The sequence below is a fragment of the Scardinius erythrophthalmus genome (genome assembly GCF_964197995.2).
Source record: "Scardinius erythrophthalmus genome assembly, contig: HAP1_SCAFFOLD_52, whole genome shotgun sequence".
In the NCBI taxonomy this organism is placed as follows: Eukaryota; Metazoa; Chordata; class Actinopteri; order Cypriniformes; family Leuciscidae; genus Scardinius; species Scardinius erythrophthalmus.
This window is the reverse complement of record NW_028296539.1, coordinates 616,814-637,885: the sequence shown is the minus strand read 5'-3', so window position 1 is coordinate 637,885 and position 21,072 is coordinate 616,814. Positions and strand designations below refer to the sequence as shown.

The 21,072-nt window shown below is 42.1% G+C and overlaps 1 protein-coding gene across 1 annotated transcript in view; it reads right to left on the bottom strand.

Moving 5' to 3' along the window:
* The window catches only part of cntln (centlein, centrosomal protein), a 213,137-nt gene that overhangs the window by 105,491 nt on the left and 86,574 nt on the right, over positions 1-21,072 (bottom strand). The window contains exon 12 of the mRNA XM_081394618.1: positions 19,552-19,647. Within this exon, the coding sequence (XP_081250744.1) occupies positions 19,552-19,647 (96 nt within the window). The remainder of the gene's footprint in view (positions 1-19,551; positions 19,648-21,072) is intronic.

Below are 21,072 nucleotides of genomic sequence, written 5' to 3'. Positions count from 1 at the left end.
CAGGTTGATTTAAGGTGTGCCACTAAAATTTCTGCTTGTGCTCCTAAAATTTTCAGTAAGGGGCTACAGTGCTCCTAGTAAAAAAAGTTAGCCTGGAGCCCCGCGTCATCCTAGAAAAGAGTTGTTGCGGAGTGTGGACGTTAATGATTTTGATCAAAGATTACGAGGACGCATGAATTAAAAAAAATATGCACAGATTAATCATTTAACAAACTAGTAATTTTCTGTACAAGTGATTTATTGAATCATTCACTCAATTGATTTATTTTATAAACAGATTAATTCAAGAACGAAAAAAGTGATTCTTGCTGTGTCCCAATTCATCTACTTAAACTATGGTCTAAAATGATGTATTATTTTGTGTGTTGAATCCATGGATTGCTCTGTTCACAACTCCGCCCACTCAGAATCCCTGAATTACATAACTATATTATTAGCACAACTCATTGCCGCTAGTCTTAGCTTACTCTGCATTGAATGAGATGGCAATGAAAATAAACAGGCTTCCCTTTCAGTCACTCATGTTCTATGTAACGTCAACGTGACAACGTAATTGGGATCACTTCAGGGAGCCCTATCATCTTCGAGTGTTTACAGAACGAGCCAATGACCGTTGGCGTGCGTGAATCGCGTCACGCACCCCGCCCCGCAGTGTGGGAATAAACAGGAAGCGGGTGCACACACGCATTGTCTTTCACTTCGGAGCCGAGCTTCCTGTTCATCTCTGAACTCTACGGACTGCTACTGAGTGTTGAAGACTCTCTAAACGTTGTTGGTGTGACGGCGCGTGCAGCGAGTGGCCACGAATATTTCTATGTTCAACAACTGCTGTTTTTACTGCAAGAGCTTGTGTCGGTTCGGTGGGCGTTTCCCTTGGTGTACACAATACACAGCAGCCATTCCCTGGGTGCCTCAGCACTGTGATGAAAGTTGTGGAAAGAGTATTTTTTTCTTTTCTTTTTTCTTCACAAAAGACCAACACAGGCGTGACACTGCGTCCTTTTCAGGATGTCATTCCACCAGTGCGTTTCTGGATGCGGTCGTTCCCTGGCGCCAGCAGACGGCCACAATAGTTGCACTCGTGTTTGGGCATTCAGCACGCTGAGGCAGCTTTTGTGAATAGTTCATGTTCCCATTGCGGTTCCCCCGGTGCCTTTCTTTCCGGAGGTGCATGAGGAGCTCACCAAGTCGTGGTCGGCACCGTATAGTGCCAGACTACGGCCTGTTGGCTCCTCCCTCTACACCACCCTCGACGGCGGAGCAGCCAGGTGGTATGTGGATCTCCTGCTGGTGGAGCGTGCCGTTGCGATGCAGCTGTGTCCAGCGTCCGCATCCTCTTGGCGGGGGAATCCACGCCTCCCGTCCAAGGCTTGTAAGTTTTCGTCTGGTCTAATGGCAAAGGCTTACAAAGCCTGTGGACAGGCTACTTCCGCCTTGCATGCCATGGCACTCTTGCAGGTCCACCAGGCCAAGGCGCTCATGGACATGCACGAGGGTGGGTCTGACCCAGAGCTCCTCAGGGAGCTCCGTTCGGCAACTGACCTCGCCCTCCGGGCGACGAAAGAAACCGCATGATCCATCGGTCAGGCGATGTCCACCTTCGTGGCCCAGGAGTGCCACCTTTGGCTCAACCTGGCTTATATGAGAGACACCGATAAAAAATCGGTTCCTGGATGCTCCTCTTTCCCAGGTTGGGTTGTTCGGTGGCGCAGTCGAGAGCTTTGCCCAGCAGTTCTCGGCCACCCAGAAGCAGACAGAGGCCATCCGACACATCCTGCCCCGGCGGACCGCTGCTGCCCCCACCCATCCGCCGGCCGCAAACCCTCCGTTTGCTCATCGCCAAGGTCAACCTTCTGCGGCATCCTCCGCTCCCGCGAAACCTCAGCAGCAGCAACCACCTAGGTCTCAGCGTGGAGCAAGCCGCAGGAAGTCGACCCTGCCCCTCCAGGCCGCTGCCAAACCAGGAGGCAAGCGAAGGTGCAAACGATCCTGAGACGGGCGACCCAGAGGTGGATCAAACTGCTCTTCAGAAGATGGCGAAGGCGCCACTCCTTCCCCCGGTGGAGGGCCAGGCAGAGAATCTTTTTTTTTCTGTTCAGTCACTGGCCACTCCCCACTCACTCTGCCCTTCGACGGAAGCAGGTACATGTTGCACCACATACTCAGACCCCACGGGCCGCTATGCCGTTCAAGTTGGGTCCCTGCATTCCACCGCGCTGCCCCACCCCGGGTACATCTGTGGTGCCGTTGGTCCTGCTTGCACGGTGTCTGGGAGCCTGGCTAGTGCTCCCCAGCCCGACTCGCTGGCTCATCCGTACTATCAGACTCGGCTATGCAATTCAGTTAGCCTGGCGTCCCCCAGCCTTCAGGGGCATTCAGTTCACGCATGTTCTGGCGGACAATACCCCTGTGCTCAGGGCAGAGATAGCAGTCCCACTGGCGAAGGACGCGATCGAGCCAGTCCCTCCAGCCAATATGAAGACTGGCTTCTACAGCCCAAGAAAGGCGGTGGGTTACAACCAATCTTGGACCTGCATGTCCTGAACCGGTCTCTTCCCAGGCTGCCACTCATGATGCTTACGCAGAAATGCATTTTCAAGTGCATCCGCCCCCAAGATTGGATTGCAGTGATCGACCTGAAGGATGTGTACTTTCATGTCTCGATTCTCCCTCGACACAGACCGTTTCTTCGCTTTGCGTTCGAGGGGCGGGCATATCAGTACAAAGACTTACCCTTCGGGCAGGCCATGTCGCCCCGTGTCTTCACGAAAGTCGCGGGGGCGGCCATTGCTCCCATGTGCGAGCATGGTGTTTGTATCCTCAAACACCCAGTCGGGAGAGCAGTTGTGCAAACACAGGGACAAGATGCTCAGTCACCACAGCCACCTAGGGCTTCGGGTCAACTGGGAAAAGAGAAAACTCTTCCCTGGGCAGAGGATCTCTTTTCTCGGTATGGAGTTGGACTCGATCAACATGACAGCGCCTCACCGTGTCCATTCAGTGTTGAACTGCGTGAGCTCGCTCAGACGCAGAACAGCGGCACCACTGAAACTTTTTCAGCGGCTCCTGGGGCATATGGCATCTGCAGCCGCGGTGACGCCGTTCGGATTGCTTCATATGAGGCCGCTCCAACATTGGCTCCATGATCGAGTCCCGAGATGGGCGTGGCAGAGCAGCATGTGTCGGGTCCAAGTGACCCCGCACTGTCGCCAAACTTTCAGCTTGTAGGCGTTCCCCTAGAACATGTGTCCAGGCATTCTGTGGTCACCAAGGATGCCTCTGCCACTGGCTGGGGGGCCACGTGCAATGGGCATGCAGCTTCAGGTGTGTGGATGGGGCCTCAACTACATTGGCACATTAACTGCCTCGAGTTGTTAGCAGTACATCTTGCGTTGGGCCGCTTCAAAACGCCACTACTAGGCAAGCATGTACTGGTCCGTACGGGCAGCACTGCGACCGTTGCAACCGCCAGGGTAATCTACACTCCCGCCGCATGTCACAACTCGCCCGCCATCTCCTCTTTTGAAGTCAGAAGCATCTGAGGTCGCTTTGTGCCGTTTGTATTCCGGGCCTACACAACTGTGCAGCTGACGAGCTCTCACGGCACCAGGTGCTACCGGGAGAATGATGACTCCACCCCCAGGTGGTCCAGCTGATTTGGAGATGCTTCGGGACCGTACAGATAGATCTGTTTGCCGCCCCGGACACGTCACACTGCCAGCTGTTTTACTCCCAGACCGAGGGGACCCTCGGCACGGATGCACTGGCACACAGCTGGCCCCAGGGTCTACGCAAATATGCGTTTCCCCCAGTGAGCCTTTTTGCACAGACCCTGTGCAAAGTCAGGGAGGACGAAGAGCAGGTCTTGCTTGTTGCGCCGTATTGGCCTAACCGGACCTGGTTCCCGGAACAAGAGCTCCTCGCAACAGCCCCTCCCTGGCTCATTCCTCCGAGGGAGGACCTGCTCTCTCAGATACGGGGCACCCTATGGCACCCGCGTCCGGACCTCTGGAAACTCCATGTCTGGTCCACCCAGAGGTTCTAGGTGACCTAACAGGTTCCACTTCAATGCATAGAGGCGCCTCGTAGAGGGGGCTCTAGGGGAAGTGGTAGTTGACCCCAAGCGGTAGTTGACACCATCACTTCCCCTAGAGCCCCCTCTACGAGGCGCCTCTATGCGGTGAAGTGGAACCTGTTCGTTGACTGGTGTTCAGAGCCGTGCTTTCCTTCCTGCAAGAAGGGTTGAAGCGAAAGCTATCTCCCTCCACCCTTAAAGTGTATGTTGCTGCTATTGCCGCACATCACGATGCAGTTGAAGGTAAGTTGTTGGGAAAGCACGACCTGATCGTCAGGTCCCTGAGGGGGGCGAGGAGACTAAATCCGCCTAGCCCGCTCTCTATACCCTCTTGGGATTTGTGTCTGGTCTTTTCGGCACTTCAGAGACCACCTTTTAAGCCCTTGCAATCAGCTGAGTTAAAAATTCTGTCCTCTAAGACAGTACTCCTGGTTGCTTTGACCTCCATCAAGAGGGTAGAGGACCTGCACGCATTTTTGGTCGACTAATCGTGTCTAGAATTCGGCCCAGAAACGTGCACAAGGTTCCTACCACTCCCTTCCAGGACCAGGTAGTGAACCTGCAAGCGCTGCCCCCGGAGACGGCAGACCCAGCCCTGGCTTTTCTCTGTCCCGTTCGCACTCTGCGTTTGTACGTGGACAGAATGCAAAGCCTCAGGATCTCAGATTAGCTCTTCATCAGTTACGGAGGCCAGCAGAAGGGAAAGGCTGTCTCCAAGCAGAGGATGGCCCACTGGATAGTGGATGCCATCGCCTTGGCTTACGAAGCCCAAGGCGTGCCCTGCCCGCCCCGGTTGAAAGCCCACTCCACTAGAGGTGTCGCTTCTTCACTGGTTCACGGCGCCTCACTGACAGACATCTGTAGAGCTGCGGGCTGGGCGACACCTAACACGTTCGCTAGGTTTTATAGCCTACGTGTTGAGCCGGTTTCTTCCTGTGTGCTCGCTTCAACCAGCCGGTAACACCGAAGTTCCCGCTTTAGTGTCGGCTTGCTGCGCCACTCCCCTCCACATGGAACGGATACGTGTGCGTTTCTGCTCCAGTCAAGTTCCCCACTCAGGTGAACCCTGTGAGTTCCTCCACACCCCCTCGGCCATCGGACGTTGCGGAGCGTCCGATGCCAGGCCTAGTGAACGTATGCTTGTCTAACTTGTGCTAGGCTGGGTTCCATATGTGGTAATCCCTGCGGCGATCCCATATGCGTATTCTTCCACAACCAGCACCCTGCGGTGAGCCCGTGTCTTTCCCTTGGCAGAGTCCGCTCTGCCGTCACTGTCTGGTGTTGCCTCCCCCTTCTTAGGCTGGAGCCACCCCAGTGACATTCCATATGTTGCACTGCCCCTCCAGCCAGTCCATATGTGTATTCTCCACATAGTACCTCCCTTCGGGCAGGATGTGGCTACCGCAGTGTCCTTCTCCCCTGGAGAGGCACGCTTTCCCAGTGTTATCCAAGAGTTCCACTGTGTGGGGTATAACGGAACAGCAGTTTGAACTCCTCTAAGCAGGCCTTCCGCCCCAGCCAGTTGGGGGTCTGAGAGTCTTGCATAGAGTGCTGGATGTGGCAGCAACCATGGTGTTTTCCATGGGATCCCAATTACATTGTCACGTCAACGTTACATCGAACGTGAGCGACTGAAAGGGAACGTCTCGGTCACTAATGTAACCCTTGTTCCCTGAAGGAGGGAACGGGAGACGTAACGTCCCGTCGCCACCGTTGCTGACCATCGCTCTACGGCCTTCACGATCTCGGCTCCTCAGCGAAAAACAATGTGCGCGTGTGCCTGCTTCCTGTTCATACCCATGCTGCGGGGTGGGGCGTGTGACGTGATTCACGCACACCAGCGGTCATTGGCTCGTTCTGTAGACACTCGAAGATAATAGGGCTTCCTGAAGTGATCCCAATTACGTTGTCACGTCGACGATACGTCTCCCGTTCGCTCCATCAGGGAACGAGGGTTACATTAGTAACCGAGACGTTATTGCATTTAAGGCAAGACACGGCAGGCAAAAACATAGTTTTTTTTTCACTGGACAATTTTGAGATTTTGGGATATTTGTCTTCAATAACATTTGTCTTCTTTCAGACTAGTGATGAAAAAAAGTCCGAAATACACATTTCAACAAAAGTTGGCGTTCTAAATCATCCCGCTGCTCTGCGATCGCTGCCTGCACCCTGTCATCACATACAACATTAGAAAGCTCTCTCTCTCCTGTACAATGCTGTCGGATCAAAATATGGTAATTTCCTTTTTATCAGCAACCAATTGTGAAAGTAAAAGGGGTGATTTAACTCTAAATGCGCAGTCTCATTGGCTGATATAAATCTTTAAAGCCTGTTTTCTTAAAATGACTTTTCTCTCATACTCCAAGTCCAAAATCTCCACTTCAGTAGCACCTATATACACCAAACTTTCCAGTCTTGTACCTAGTTATATTATATTATATATTATATTATGAAAACATTTACAGAGGGATGTAAATACATTATTCCTAGCCTGATTTATATAACATTTTATTCCAAAAAACATGGCGAAAATCAATATTTTAAGGTTATTGACGATTTACAGGATAACGAAAGTAGATATCCATAAATTCCTCTGTAATTTCTTTCCCATCTAATATGTGAACACAATGAAAAAATTATTTTGAACCTGGTGTAGCGACTGGGCTATTTGAATCATTCATTCGTTTGGCCTGAATTAACAAATTCAGACTCTCTGTGTTTTCTAAGCACATTCCTTCCCAAAACGTTCTTTGCTAAGCTTACTAAAGCTTGTAACCTCCTGACTCACAATTACAAATCATACGCCGGCTCCAGAGAGACTGGAGCAAATGGACTTTTACGACACTAATTGCACCTCAGAGACACTCCAGAACCTGAAACTAACATTCCTCTCTGCACCGAAGAGATAACGAAACTTTCTATGTGACATACACACACATACACACACACACACACACACACACAAACATCCTTCGTGTGTTATTTAGGATAGAAATATAATTTTTAATGTATGTAACGCAGATTTGTATTTGGCCTTCCTGTATGCATGTTTTATTAATTTGTTGGATCATATAATTATGATTTTCTAGTGTTTAGCTCTGAAATCTATTTTTGAAGAATGTCTCTCCCAGTGGAATTGCATCCCGTAACCCGATCTCACGGAGCAGGTCATAAAGTTTGACCACCAATGTTTCAGCGGCTCATCAAGCTCCTCTGCTAGAGAGATAACGGAAAGCCAACATTCCGACACACACACATACACAAACTTTGAATATTAAACTTAAAATATAAGCATGTCATATGTATCTCCTATACTCCTGTTTACCAGACAGGTTATATTCACTTCGTTTATGACGTTTATTTGAATGAACAAACCTTAAATGTGTGTAATTATGCATATCTTATGTAACTTGGTGTTCCGATAATCTTCATATGACAAGTTTCATATCTCTGTAATCCTCGCAATCTAACAGAGTCGAATTTCGATAGCAGAATGCAGTAATGTACATTGTTTTACACATTTCATATGTCTTGAGCAAATCGTCTAAAAATTTGATCTCACTCATGACTCATTCCAGTGGGCGTTGCCTGCAGGACAAAGAAACTTCTTCCCGCTCTGAAATCTCTGAAGGTGATTGGTTGTTCGCGCGAACAGAGGCGTCAACCCATCTTTTCCATAAAAGACCGACTATGTTCATGTTTACAAACCCTCTTCATCAGCGAGAAGATCCATATGGCTCCCTTTTTGGGAGCGTTCTCCGTTTTTCTTTTTCTTTAAGTCTTTTCTTTATTTTCGTCTTCGGACTCTCCCTACGTTCAGCGAAGCAAACGTAGCCGGCAACCTCAACTTTAAAGAGACTTGAACATCCCGCGGCCACGCTCACCGAAGCAAGCCCTGCTTTCTTAAAGAGACACACGCACGCTGCTCTTAACAATGCACGCACGACTCTGCGTTCTTCAGCAACAAAGAGAACCATTTTGCAAGATAAGTTTATTGAACTTTTAATGTAATCTGATTTCTTGTTGTCTCTCAAAGGTTACCTGGTCTGTGATTTTGCCTAACTGTGATCTTTTCTTTGATCGCACATGTTAGTTTCACTTTCTCTCATCTCTCCCATTTTCCGGTCTCATCTCCCTCATTGTCCGATCTCTCGCTCTCTCTCCCTCATTTTCGTTATTCGTTTAGTCTTGTATTTGTTTACGTGTTCTGTATATACATACATATTTACTCTGTGTGAATCGTAATTATGTATTCATTAGTTAAATTATTAAATTCCATATATTCCTGATTGTCTCAATGCTCATTTAACAAAGTCAATGAAGATGTTTCGATCTTAAGCTACATGCTTTATCTTGTTACGATTTAAGTAACCTAATTTTATAAACACAGCGAGTTGTTGTTTTTTTCAAGGCCAGAAAAAAAAACTCTTTCTTGCGTTTGTAAGAAGGATAATTTTACTTGAGATTTGATAAGTTAATCTTACGTTAATGTTTGCTGGACAAACAGATTGTTTGATAACTAAATTAATCCCATTGAAAGTTATCCCATAACTTCGATTTGAAATAAGATTATTGATATATGAATGAGGAATTATAATTCGTTGTGATTGGTTATTCATATATACATATCGATCTAGTTTCAGTTTCGATAAATTAATGTAACTGTAATATGCAAAATATTAATCATATTCATGATTAATTATTAAAATTCCCTATAGATCATTTGAGCTAATTTTAAATGTACTACTAATGCCAGTGCGGTTACACTGGCTTTATCCAATACTCAAATTTCGTTTTTTAAAATATAGGCAAATTAACATATATTACATTAGATAATGCATAATTTGCACATTTAAACATTAAATTACAGAAAACTTAGGTAATCAACTGGGAAAGTTTCATGGTGATATCTGCTAGTTAACCCTCTGGGGTCTGAGCTGTTTTCTGGGCCCTGGAGGTGTTCTGACATGCTCTGACATTTGTGCTTATTTCTGTTACTTGTGACATTTTCATGGTTAAAGTCTGATTACACTGTATTCAGCACAAACTCTGCTACAATAATATATCAGCAGCAAATATATAAAAGTTTGTAGTTTTGAGATAATAACATTTATGCGTGGTTTGTGAAAAAACAAAAAACAATTGTCACTGAAATAAGCTCATGAAACCCATACTGATTATTTCTTCACAAGACTTTTGAAAATTGTATGACGTAGCCAAGAATATTTGCTTCAAAACTATGTGAAAATCACCCTGACTGCTCATTCAGAGAAGACAATATATTGATTTAAAAATTTTATGACGTGTTTTGTGTGAAAAAGATTTATGCGGGAGCTCATTAATATGTAAGCTTTTCTCACCTGAGAAAGACAAAGAACCTCCCTAATGGCCCTATTAGGAGCTATCAGGCCCTGTCATTCTGAGCAACCTTGCACAAAGGTTGAGGAGATTTAAAAAAGAATGGCTTTTTGATTGTTTTTAATTTATTTACAACACAACATAATCCAAAGATACACAAATGACAAAAAAAACACATTATTTAACACACTGAACTAAAGACAGAGACTTGAACTGTCACACACCTTTGTGCCATTCCTGAAACATAGTACATACCTTTCAATTCCATGGTGTTTGATTTTTCACTTTAGCATGTTCATGTATGGAGACTTATGTGAATGTTGAAGTCAGCAGGACTTATTCAGTGGCATCTTGTTCCTCTAAAAACAATAACAACAACAAAACAGCTGTGAACATGCTGATATCAAGAGAAACTATGCTGCACAATTTGGGGAATACATTTTAGGTTTTTCAGGTTAAAATAGCTTTTTAAAATGTACAGAATACACACACACACACACACACACACACACACATATACATATATACATATATATATATATATATATATATATATATATATATATATATATATATATATATATATATTAGCCTACTTTTACCATGCTGTGTTTTATTATAGAATATAAAAACATCCTCGTGTCGAACATGTATACAAGCACTGAAAGGTTGCCTACCATTCTAGTTCACATTTCATGTTTCTGTCTATATATACATGTAGGCTACATATATGACATTAGGCTTAGTTCATGTTTTTACTCCAAACTCATTTCATAACACACATTTTAATCTGGCACGACCAGTTTAACATGTCTTACCTTAAAAATCGTCTCATCTTCAAATCGCGTTCTTCTGAGGTAAATCCGAGGTAAATTCAAGGTAAACAGCACAGCTTACAGTCTTCAAACTCGATGAAAGCAGAGAGGAGTAAATTACGAAGTCTCTGCATCTTTGTTTTGAGGTGATGAGGGCGTTTACAGGTCTGCGTTTCTCCGCATGGATCATTTGCATGTCAATCGCTCGTGCGCGCATGGGTGTGGTCACATTATAGTTAATTAGGACACGTTTGAGAAATAATTTACATACTTTAAAAATAGAGATTCCAAGCGTTGTATAGACATGCGCTTTAAGTCTGTGTGACAAACATTCGCTGAGTTACAGGTCGTTTTCTGTCGCGTTTCAGAATGAGTTTCACATTGAGAGAGACGGCAGAACGCGCATCATGTTTATTTTTTGTTTTACGGAAAACACAACATTTTGTTTTTATTATGAGTGTACACAAATAAAAGAAGACATTTAACAGCTTTGAATGATGTACAACACAAGTATGTAAAATCAAAATCAACAGAGTATTTTGCACTGATATAAAAAAAAAACGAGCAGATCACGCCGGCGAGATTGCCGACCTCAGGGGGTTAAAAATGTTACCCTATTCATACTTTGCAGTCACGTGACTACCATGGATACCTGGCGGGCAACAAACGGGTATTTTCAACGTAGAGTCCTGTAGTTCCAGGTCTTTCTAGTAGCTATCAAGTCTGTTAGCGAGCTAGCTGCATAACTATGGACTAGGATTAACTCCAAGGTAGCTAAATTGTGTAAAGCAGACAAGGTTTTTTAAGATAATCGAGCAGTAATAATTCTTCCGTAAATAATCTAGCTCTACTGTTGGGTCATCTCTGGTTCTCATTGAAAACCATAGATATCACAAACCTCAAAACAACCTATCACACACTTCTGTTGTTGTTAGCAAAAGACGACAGCTGTTACTGTGCGTTCACACCGCCACCGGCGAGAGCATCAAAGTGCCCGGAAGTCATTCATTTTCAATGAATTTTGCCGCTCTCGCCGGCGGCGGTGTGAACGTACAGCCTAGCTTAAACTCATAACACAAACAGCTGACTCGCCGAACCAGCTGGTGGTGTTGATTGACGAAACTACAGGGTAACTTAAAGACATGATTAAATTACATGATCATACACCCATTGTATTCAAACAAATTTTGAAATTACCTTTGATGGAGTGATGGAATGATCACTGCACAGACGTGTATACTGTGAAGGTTGCTTATCTCATCTGCGGTTAATGCATCCAGTCGCACAACAATTATGTTGTTTACACCTCAAAACACCAACTTTTGTATAGTAAAACTGGCGACGTCCTGGCAAGATCATTGATTAGTTTACTGGGTTTCGTTGCTGGAGAAACACGTTCTTGCCCACCAGCCAGTACTTGTGACGTCACGTGCAAAGTATGAATTCACCTGTAGTGTCTCGCCTTAAGTTGAACATTTTTGTGTTTTACATTGGGGTACAAGTGAATAAAAACCACCACAATTCCTAATAAACGTATTAATGGAAAATTGCATGTAAATGGGATTAAAGAGGTTTGCTCATCATGTAATTTTTTTTTTTAATTAATTAAGTCCTTATTCTAGCTAAGTTTACATATGCATGAGGGGTCACTATCTATCTATTTATGTATCTATCTATCATTAACACTCCGCATAGCAACACTCTAGTAACCACCTTGAGTACCCTAGCAACCGCACAGCAACACCCTAGTAACCATCCAGAATACCCTAGCAACCGCACAGCAATACCCTAGCAACTAACCTGAGTACCTTAGCAACCGCATAGTAACACCCTAGCAACCACCAGAGTACCTTAGCAACCATATAGCAACACCCTAGCAACCACCCCAAGAACCTAAGCAACCAAACAACAACACCCTAGAAACCACCTGAGTACCTTAGCAACCGTATAGCAACACCCTAGAAACCACATGAGGACCCTAGCAACCGCATAGCAACAATCTAGCAACCAGCCCGAGCACCCTAACAACTGCATAGCAACACCATCTATCTATCTATCAGTCGATCGATCTATCTATCTATCTAGCGTTTTCTGATAGAATATATTGCCTTCTATAACTTAAAACTTTAAGCTTTAAAACCACTTAAAAATTCTAACTACTTCAAACTTTAAGCCGGAGGGCGCCCTTGCACGTAAAGTCCACAAGAGATTCCACTTGATCCACCTTTTTCCTGTGCCCCATGATGATGCTTTGCATGAATTATAGGTGTAACTTCCGTTAAATTGTAAACAATCAGTGACATTTTTGCTCTATTAATGCAATAACGTTAAAAACTGGTCACAATGAGATGACATTATTCTACTCACCGTTCAACCATCGAACATTAAAAGGATATTTAAAAGTGTATAAACATCAACAAAGTACATTGAACAGACCACAAATGACCCCAAAAACCGCAACTGTTTCCGCAGCAAGTAAGGACAGGTTAAATATTACCATGGTAATATATATATATATATATATATATCTGTATTATGTAACATACATTGCCTTAATCAAAAATTTTCATTTTACTTTAGCATTGCATTATAATATTTCAAAGTGCTTTCCGTCATTTTGACAGATAATACATTGTATTTCCCTGCTTTAGAAACATTCAGGTAAATACTGTTAATAGGGATTAGAAGTGAAAAAAGGAGACAATTATATTTTAAAGCATCCAATTGAAAAACCACTTGGAAAGAGATTGAGAATTTTGGGAGAAAAACAAGAGATTCTTTGTGTATTCCAGTGAATTATTAATGGGATATATCGTAAATTAAACCGGGAGAACAGACCACAAATGCAGAGGTTATGTTGTCTTTTTTTCATACTGTTTCAGCATAATACAAAGGAGAAAAAAAAAAAAAAAAAATAATTAGGAGGAAAAGAAAGCAGCAACTGAAAAGAGCTCTTGCCATATATATTCTTGTGATACATATCACATTAAAATACCAAGCGTTACATTATTCTCTCATGACGTCTGACAATAAAACATGACGAAAAAATTACAGCTCATTCAGTCAAACTGACGGATAATGATTATAGTGCAAGCTTATGTTTTGAAATTATTTGTTTCAGTCTTTTTGAATGGAAGATCCCCAAACTGGAAGTGTCACCCATAATTCAAAAGATGTTTTGACTGATTAAACAAGAAGAGAATAAACACACGATTGCGACAGTATATGGTTTATCCTATACAATAGCATTTCTGCCTCATTCTGTGATAAGAAGCCACGTCACTTTACAGAACAATATGCTGTTAATTTAATACAACATAATATAATATTGTACTAATTTGCTTTGGTTTCAGTACAGACACAATATATAAGCCAATTATTTTGTTTTAGTTACATGTTACATAATATCACAATTTCACACAATATACGGTATCCATACATGAATATGTAGTAGCCTTTATATTTTTGGAAAGGGATCCCTCGCTAAGGTGGTTTTCCCCATGATCCAAAGACATGCTGCATAGGTGAAACTGAGACCATAAATTGCCTGTGGGTGTGAGTGAGTGTGTGAATGTGTGAGTGTGTGTGTGCTAACCTTGCAATGGACTGGCCATCCATCCAGTGTGTTACCAAGAAACTGGGATAGGCTCCAGCATCCCCACGACCCTACATAGGACAAGTGGTTTGGAAAATAGATGGATGGATGGTCCCTTGCAAGGAGATCATTAAAATTGGGGGCCCTTAGCATGAAAAAGTTTGAAAAGCACTATACTAGAGGTCATTGACATCACATGGATTACTGTCAGGCAAACTTTGCATGATTTAGATTTAGCCTAAAGTCTTGTTTGTGGCAAACATTTGCACTCTGTGTGAATAGGCCCACATCCATAATAACATAACAAGCATGGGGGCAGCATAATCTGGGGAACTGAAAAGTGTTGCCGTCAAGGATAGAGTTCCTAAAATTAGCATTCATAAAACTATAAGACATTTCCATTTAAATGTTAAAAACCAGAATAATGGAGCTAAGATGCAAGCAAAGATATATTTCAATAACACCTACTACTAGTTTACCATCCTAAAAATGAGCTAAAGAAGCAGCAAAGCATTCAATCATTGAATGGTGAGCTGCATATTTTAGGGCATCATTAATCAAACAAATAATTAATGGAGGGGGCAAAAGTTGTGCTAGTCTTCAAAACTGACATCAAGCATTCTGCCTTTACACGTTCTTCCATTTCTGTCTCTCTGTCTGGGACCCAGGGCAAAAAGACACTCATTACTCCTAATACCTTATAGCAATCAAGATGAAAAGCAAAAAACAGCAGCACAAGAAGGGTAAACTTTATTAAACTTCATTAAAGTCAAAGTCGAGGATCATGTCTGTAATGGTCACACTCAGTGGAGGGCGAGCAGCGTAAATCATCTCAAAGGCTTTTTTCCAGCTTAATGGCTGGGTAATTTATACTTTGATGTCGTTTGAGTGTAGCTATCACTGTCTAAGGGCTGTTTATTCTGTTTATGATGCCTCAATAATTCCTGGCTCTTTTTACCCATAAACCCTAAGCAACAATTAACAAGTGCGGACAACCCGAGTAGAGGCAGATGCATAATGAGGAAGAAAGAGCAGATGAAAAAAAAGCCCTAAGAGCGGGTGGAAGAGATTACAAATGGGCACAGTGCAAATGATACCAAAGCAAATCCAGTCATGTTTCGCTACCAAACAAGATATTTTAATCTCAAAGCATCCAACACTCAGCTTTAGTTGCCCAAGCAATTGACTGAATTGCTCAATTGATATTGAATGTTCTCTCCAGAGAGCTATCCAGACCTGTTCCTGACAATGGGTTTGGGTCGGCTGTGCAAGCGTTCCTCTGTTATTAAACACAGGCATTCATAGGTCGTTCTGTTTCCCTGCTGATTTTAATATGCTATTAGCAGTCGGCACATGCGTCCCTAGGGTCAAAAATCTAAATGATTATCTAAATGCACATAAAAATATACAGACATATAGAGGCAGTCTTGCACAAATACAGGTAATGTGCTAATGTAAATGCTCATTGTTTTGTTTAATTTATTCCAAAATACTAATAACTAATAATGCAATCAACATATATTATGAATCAAATACAACTCTTCTGTGATGAGCCGATTTTTTTAAAATTAATTTGTGTATTACAATTATTTGGGAGCAGGCTAGAAAATAAGGATTGGCTGATGGCCCAGGGCCAGCGTGAAAGATGCTCAGGACACTTTATATTTGGAATTGTCACTTGCCCGTTTGAACCAGTGCTGCATCGTAACAAAGGTTTATAATTTGCAAATGTAGACTTGTCAATTTATAAGCGATTTTTAACCATTCAGATTCAAGCACTCTGCTGGGTGCTAGAATGTCACTAATGTTACTCAAACAACAAAAGACAAAGAGAAAACTACTCACTGATCATGACTGAATAACGTTCGTAGCTTTAACAAGGATTAATCAATATTTAATTTATACAGTTAAGACTATGCATTAGAGATGCATGGATCAGCTATAACATCCCCTGAATCTGCTGTTAAAAATAAAACATCTATTTGCCACTCACCCAAACCTACGCTTTTCTCTGATTTAGATATCCGCACCCGATCGCCACATTACAGTTATTCTAATTCTCAGTGTTAAGCTAGGTTTATACTCACCGCGTCCGCATGAAAATGACATCATTGCGGTAAGGGCGGTCGTGCGCGTTGGGTGCGCAAGACACCATTTCGCTTGCCGGTGTGCACGGCTTTTTTAGTAAAAGCGCGCGCGGCTCCGCATCCGAAGATGCATGACTTTAAGCCGAATCTGGCTGAGCATGTACGTTGCACCGCACCGCCACCCAGTTTGTGCATCTTAAATTAGTTGCTTACATTTACAAAATGAGCCTATAGCAGACATAAGCCATTTTAATAAAAAGGTCCATGTTTTATAAAATGTTCACGAAACTTAATGAAATGTTTAGTGAAATTAGAAAATATTTAAGATATCATTAATTTAGGTGTATAGCCTACATACATGTTTTTATATCCACATATTTTGTTCTAATGTCACAAGTAATAATCTCAGGGTTAACTGGATTTTACACAATTATTTTTGTTGTGTGGTATTGGTGGTGATGTACTAAAATAAACATTGTCACATGTGGACCTTTCTTCTTCTCACCGTTGATTCCTGATGGTTAAGAGGACAATTACTTGAGTCGCCCCCTGTCGTTTCACAGAATAGTACAACAGCGAGCGCATCGATTATAAACGTCACGTCTGTTTGGGGAGGTGCGCGCAGTCTACGGAGACTCGCGAAACCAGGAACCAGGCGAAAATATAAACAAGGCTTTAAGTGTGAGGATATGGTAACATATTGCCCTGAAGTAGGCTGATTTTAAATGAACATTTATTTAAATTAAAAGTTCTACTTTGGCAAAATTACATTTCCTTAATAGCCTAAACAGAGGTTTTATTCCCTTCAAACTTAAATTGGAATGCCACTGTTTCCGTCACTGCAACTTCCTGAACACACACACAAGAAATTAAATGCATTCAGCCCAAGCAAGGCTGGATTAGGCTTTATTAGTTTATTGTCATATACAGCTCTTTACAGCCATTTATGATTACATAATCACTTGATTTTTCCTGGTTAACTACTTCATTGAAACGCTCCCAAACAATATTTTCCTCTCCTTTTGTTTTGTTTTAAATTCTCATTTTTGAAATTTCTGGCTGATCTGTTTTGCCTCCATTGCTGCTTAAACTAAGTAGCTTAATGAGTCTGCAAATTAGTGCCTGACAAAAAATTAAGCTTTAAAAACGTTGATATCTACATCATGTTGAAAAATAATCTTATCGGAATAATTTTTGTTACGCTTATGTATATTTTTAGTTAAAGCTGTTATTGAGCAATTTCTCATGTAGGATTTTTTTTCCTTTGTGTTTTATATAATGAACTAAAGGAAACCTTAAAATGATATTTGTAGATTTTTGTTCCTCAAAATGTTGGTAAGTGCACTCACTGTAAGTGTATATTTTTATATACAGTATAGAGCCTACATACATAGCCTACATCAAAGAATATGATTATTTTGTATAATCCAATCATAGTCAATTATGTCAGGAATGCCCCGCTTTAAGGTGCATAAACTGAAGTAAAACTGTAGCATTTTGCTCATTTAAAAAAACTCACCCAAACTTATCTTATACATATGCGATTAATCAAACATATACACAACATGAACGTAATATTACAACTTGATTCTAAACAATATGACATAAATGACGCAGTGAACGAACTAAAGAACGAGTTATTCACATTGTGAATCTGCGCTCTTTCTGTAGCAGTGCACTAAAACGGTGTAAGTATAAATAAAAAGAGACATTGAATAACTAATTAACATTGCACTTTTTCATCATCTGTTATTTTTGATCAGTAAAATTACATGCAATTATAGTCAGACTAAAAGTGAATGAATATTGATTAATATTATTAAAATATATATAATAGTATTGGGTTATGCATAAATGTTTTTAACTAAAAACAATTTTCCTTTTCTTTATCATGTCACTCACTGACCAATATAACAAGAGGCCCCCCCCCAAAAAAGTTTAACTCGTATCCGCTCGAAAGTGTGCAGAATAGACTGAAAAAAGCGCTTGTGACTGTGAAAAGCGCTTGAAGGAAATGAGGGCAGCAAGATAAGGCAGAGGTGACTTACTGCTGCTCAGTAAGTATCCAGCAGCAGTCTCTGCCGGCAATTAAGACCGCCTAAAACTACAGGCCGCAATAAGGTAATTAACCATTAGCAGATCATCGCCATGCTTATGAGCGCAACCTTCACAAGCACAATCATCCTAATACGGTCAGTAAAACGGCAACCTGCCATCTTCTGCCAGTGCAGACCCGTTGCCACAGCCCATCCTTAATTGTCGGCCATCAACAGTAATTTAGCTTGCTGTCCCACATAACAGCTTGATAAAGAATACCAGCCTAATTACATCTTGCACGTTTCGATCCATTCAAACAATAAATAAAGCAAGGTTAAGTGCAAACGAATGGAAGTCAGGAAGAGGATGAAACAAAGAGCGTGCAGGGGACCTGTGCTTCCACAATCACACAGTCGGTAATGTTCATCTCGGGCAAGTGGAGATCAAAGACAGTACTCCCTTTCCACCCCGACATTGTAGGCTTTTTTTTTCCCTAAAGCCCCCCGAAAGCACGAGTTAGGCCGGCCTAACTTTGCTCAGTGCTCGCTGGAATGGGCATGACAGGGATCATGGCTAACCCCGAAGGACAGGTGCTGCGTGGCTGGAAAGAGAGCAGCTCCCTCGTGCTTCTCGCAGGTCACTTCCAAGCAGCGCGTTAGTGCGAGCACCGCGGCAGAAGGCCCTTAACAGGGAGTGTTGGCTGCTAGCCTGTAATTAGCTTGGACAGCTCAGACTCAACGAGAGAGAGGGAGGCAGCCAGGCTACATCATAATGAGCTCAGCTGGGATTAGGAGGACAGGCAGCAGGCAAGGTGGGGGCGTGAAAAGAGTGAGCCCTCCTGTATGAGCGAGCCGGGGGTAGAGATCAAGCAGGGGAGGGCCAGGCCGCATTGGCTGGCAGGGTTAGACCCCTCAGCAAAGGATGGGCCAAATGAGGCCTGGCAAAGAAAGGGCTAAGGCGGCCTAATGAAGCGCGACACCTCCAGCAGACGAGATCAGCAGTAATTAACACACACGAGCACACTGACTGTCACCGAATGTACCCCCCAAAAAACTCCAGGGAGCAAACCTCAAGACAGGAATGTCAGTGTGTTTAGCTGCAATAAATGTCTGGAGTTGCAATAAGAATCTGCATTCAGTGTTCCGGTGTTGTTTTCAGAAAGTTGTTTCCAGAAAAACCTGAAATCATTTCGTCTGCATTCATTATTATTATTATTTTTATTATTATTATTATTTTGTCAAGGTGGTATAGAGCATTTGACAGTCAACAACAACAACAACAACAACAACAAAAAATTCCTGGACAATTGATCAAAAGATTTAACTTACTAGCTTTAGAAATACTTACAAGTGATCCAAAATTTCAGTCCTGGTGGCAATCACCGTAACTTTCAGTTGTAAATGTAATAAAAAATCTTTGAAATGGACAGATGTTGCCCCAAGTTATGTTTGAAATGACAATATAATTTTCCTTGAAGTCTTGTGTCTGCAGTCAACTATGTGAGTTTGCAGCAGAATCCTGCTGGGTGCTAATAATAACTGTGATGGCTCTACAGGACCTGACAAAACGACAGACACTTACTTGTCAGACAGTAGCTTCTTGTTCTCCTCCTTATAGAACGCTAGTTTGTTCCATACATCCTCGCTGTCTTCCTGAAGTTGTGTTTTGCATTTTAACCTGAAACATGGAGAGAGAAAACAAACAAACAAACAAATAAACTCAAATTTAATTACCATCGAAACACATCAGGAATAAAATAAAAATGATGCTCCAAAAACTCTTGGTTCAATAAATGTAATTTAATGTCCATAAAATAGTTATTATGGGGGCTTGTTATCTTTACATGCACATATATTACCAAACCCAATCTTTTAAAGTTAGCCCATTATTTTGATTTATTTCCGTAAAAGGAACTGAATATGTTAAGGCATGAACATGTTTGTATTTATTAGCAGAAATGTATAAAATATACAGCAAACATTACCATACAAACCTCTAATACTATATAGCCTTACGATCCACTGTCATATACCATTCATTTTTGCTGATTTTCTGATATCTTTGCACTGACCAACATCCACTTCAGAATATAGGAGAATTTGAGAAAAAATAAAATAAAAAATTAAGGTCTAGTTTGGACAGTGCAAATTCTCTTTTTTACTAGAATGTCAGTTTGCTGTTTTATTTGTATAACTTGCTTAATTAAACACTAATTTAACCAAAATGTAAGCTGTAAAACACTGTTGTTACAGTGTTGTTGTTGTTACTGTCCTAATAAAACCAGTATTATCTGACAAAACCATTGCATAACTACAGTGAATAACTGTACAAGGCAAATTAAGTTGTATGTGCATAAATCTGTATTCAAATTTTCAGAATGAGCACGTCTAATGTCCTGATATGTTGACACTCTGATGAGGATGAACACAACTCACCCATACACATTTAATAAGCAGGGAAAATCTCAGACTTTCAATTAAAGACACTAAAATTGTTTGCTTAAAACATTCACAATGTATGAACATACAGACTTAAAAACTATGGGTCCTGCCATCCACCCGACACAATGCGGCGCCAGGCGCATTCACAAGTGTTTTTTGCTAGCTTCAAGCCTGACGCAGTTATCATTTTCACATCCTGCGCCATGATATTTAAATAGCAAATGCATTTGTGCCCATTTGTGCTGCTCTAAAAACGAGGTGTATTCAGGCACATTGTTGGTACATTGCTATTTTGAGGAAACTAAAATAGACTATATATTTTTTTGTTATTTAAAGAGCGCGTTAGTAATGTGTGCCTATATTGGCGGGTCCACAACGTGCGTACACTCTGCTTATTACACACACAGGGACGCGCAGCAGCACACAAACTAGCCAAATATTAAAAATAAAAAGATTACAATGTAAAAGATTAATATTGTGTACATAAAGATATGGTAGAATTCGGTTGGTCTCATAGATGGTCTCCTTGCGCGCTTTAACCTTGCGCACAAGCAGATCCATTTGCTCTCTGGAGCAGGACAATCATCTACTTAATTTGAACGTTCAAATAAATAAATACATCAATTAATTCACACATGAGGGGACATCTTTTTTTATCAGA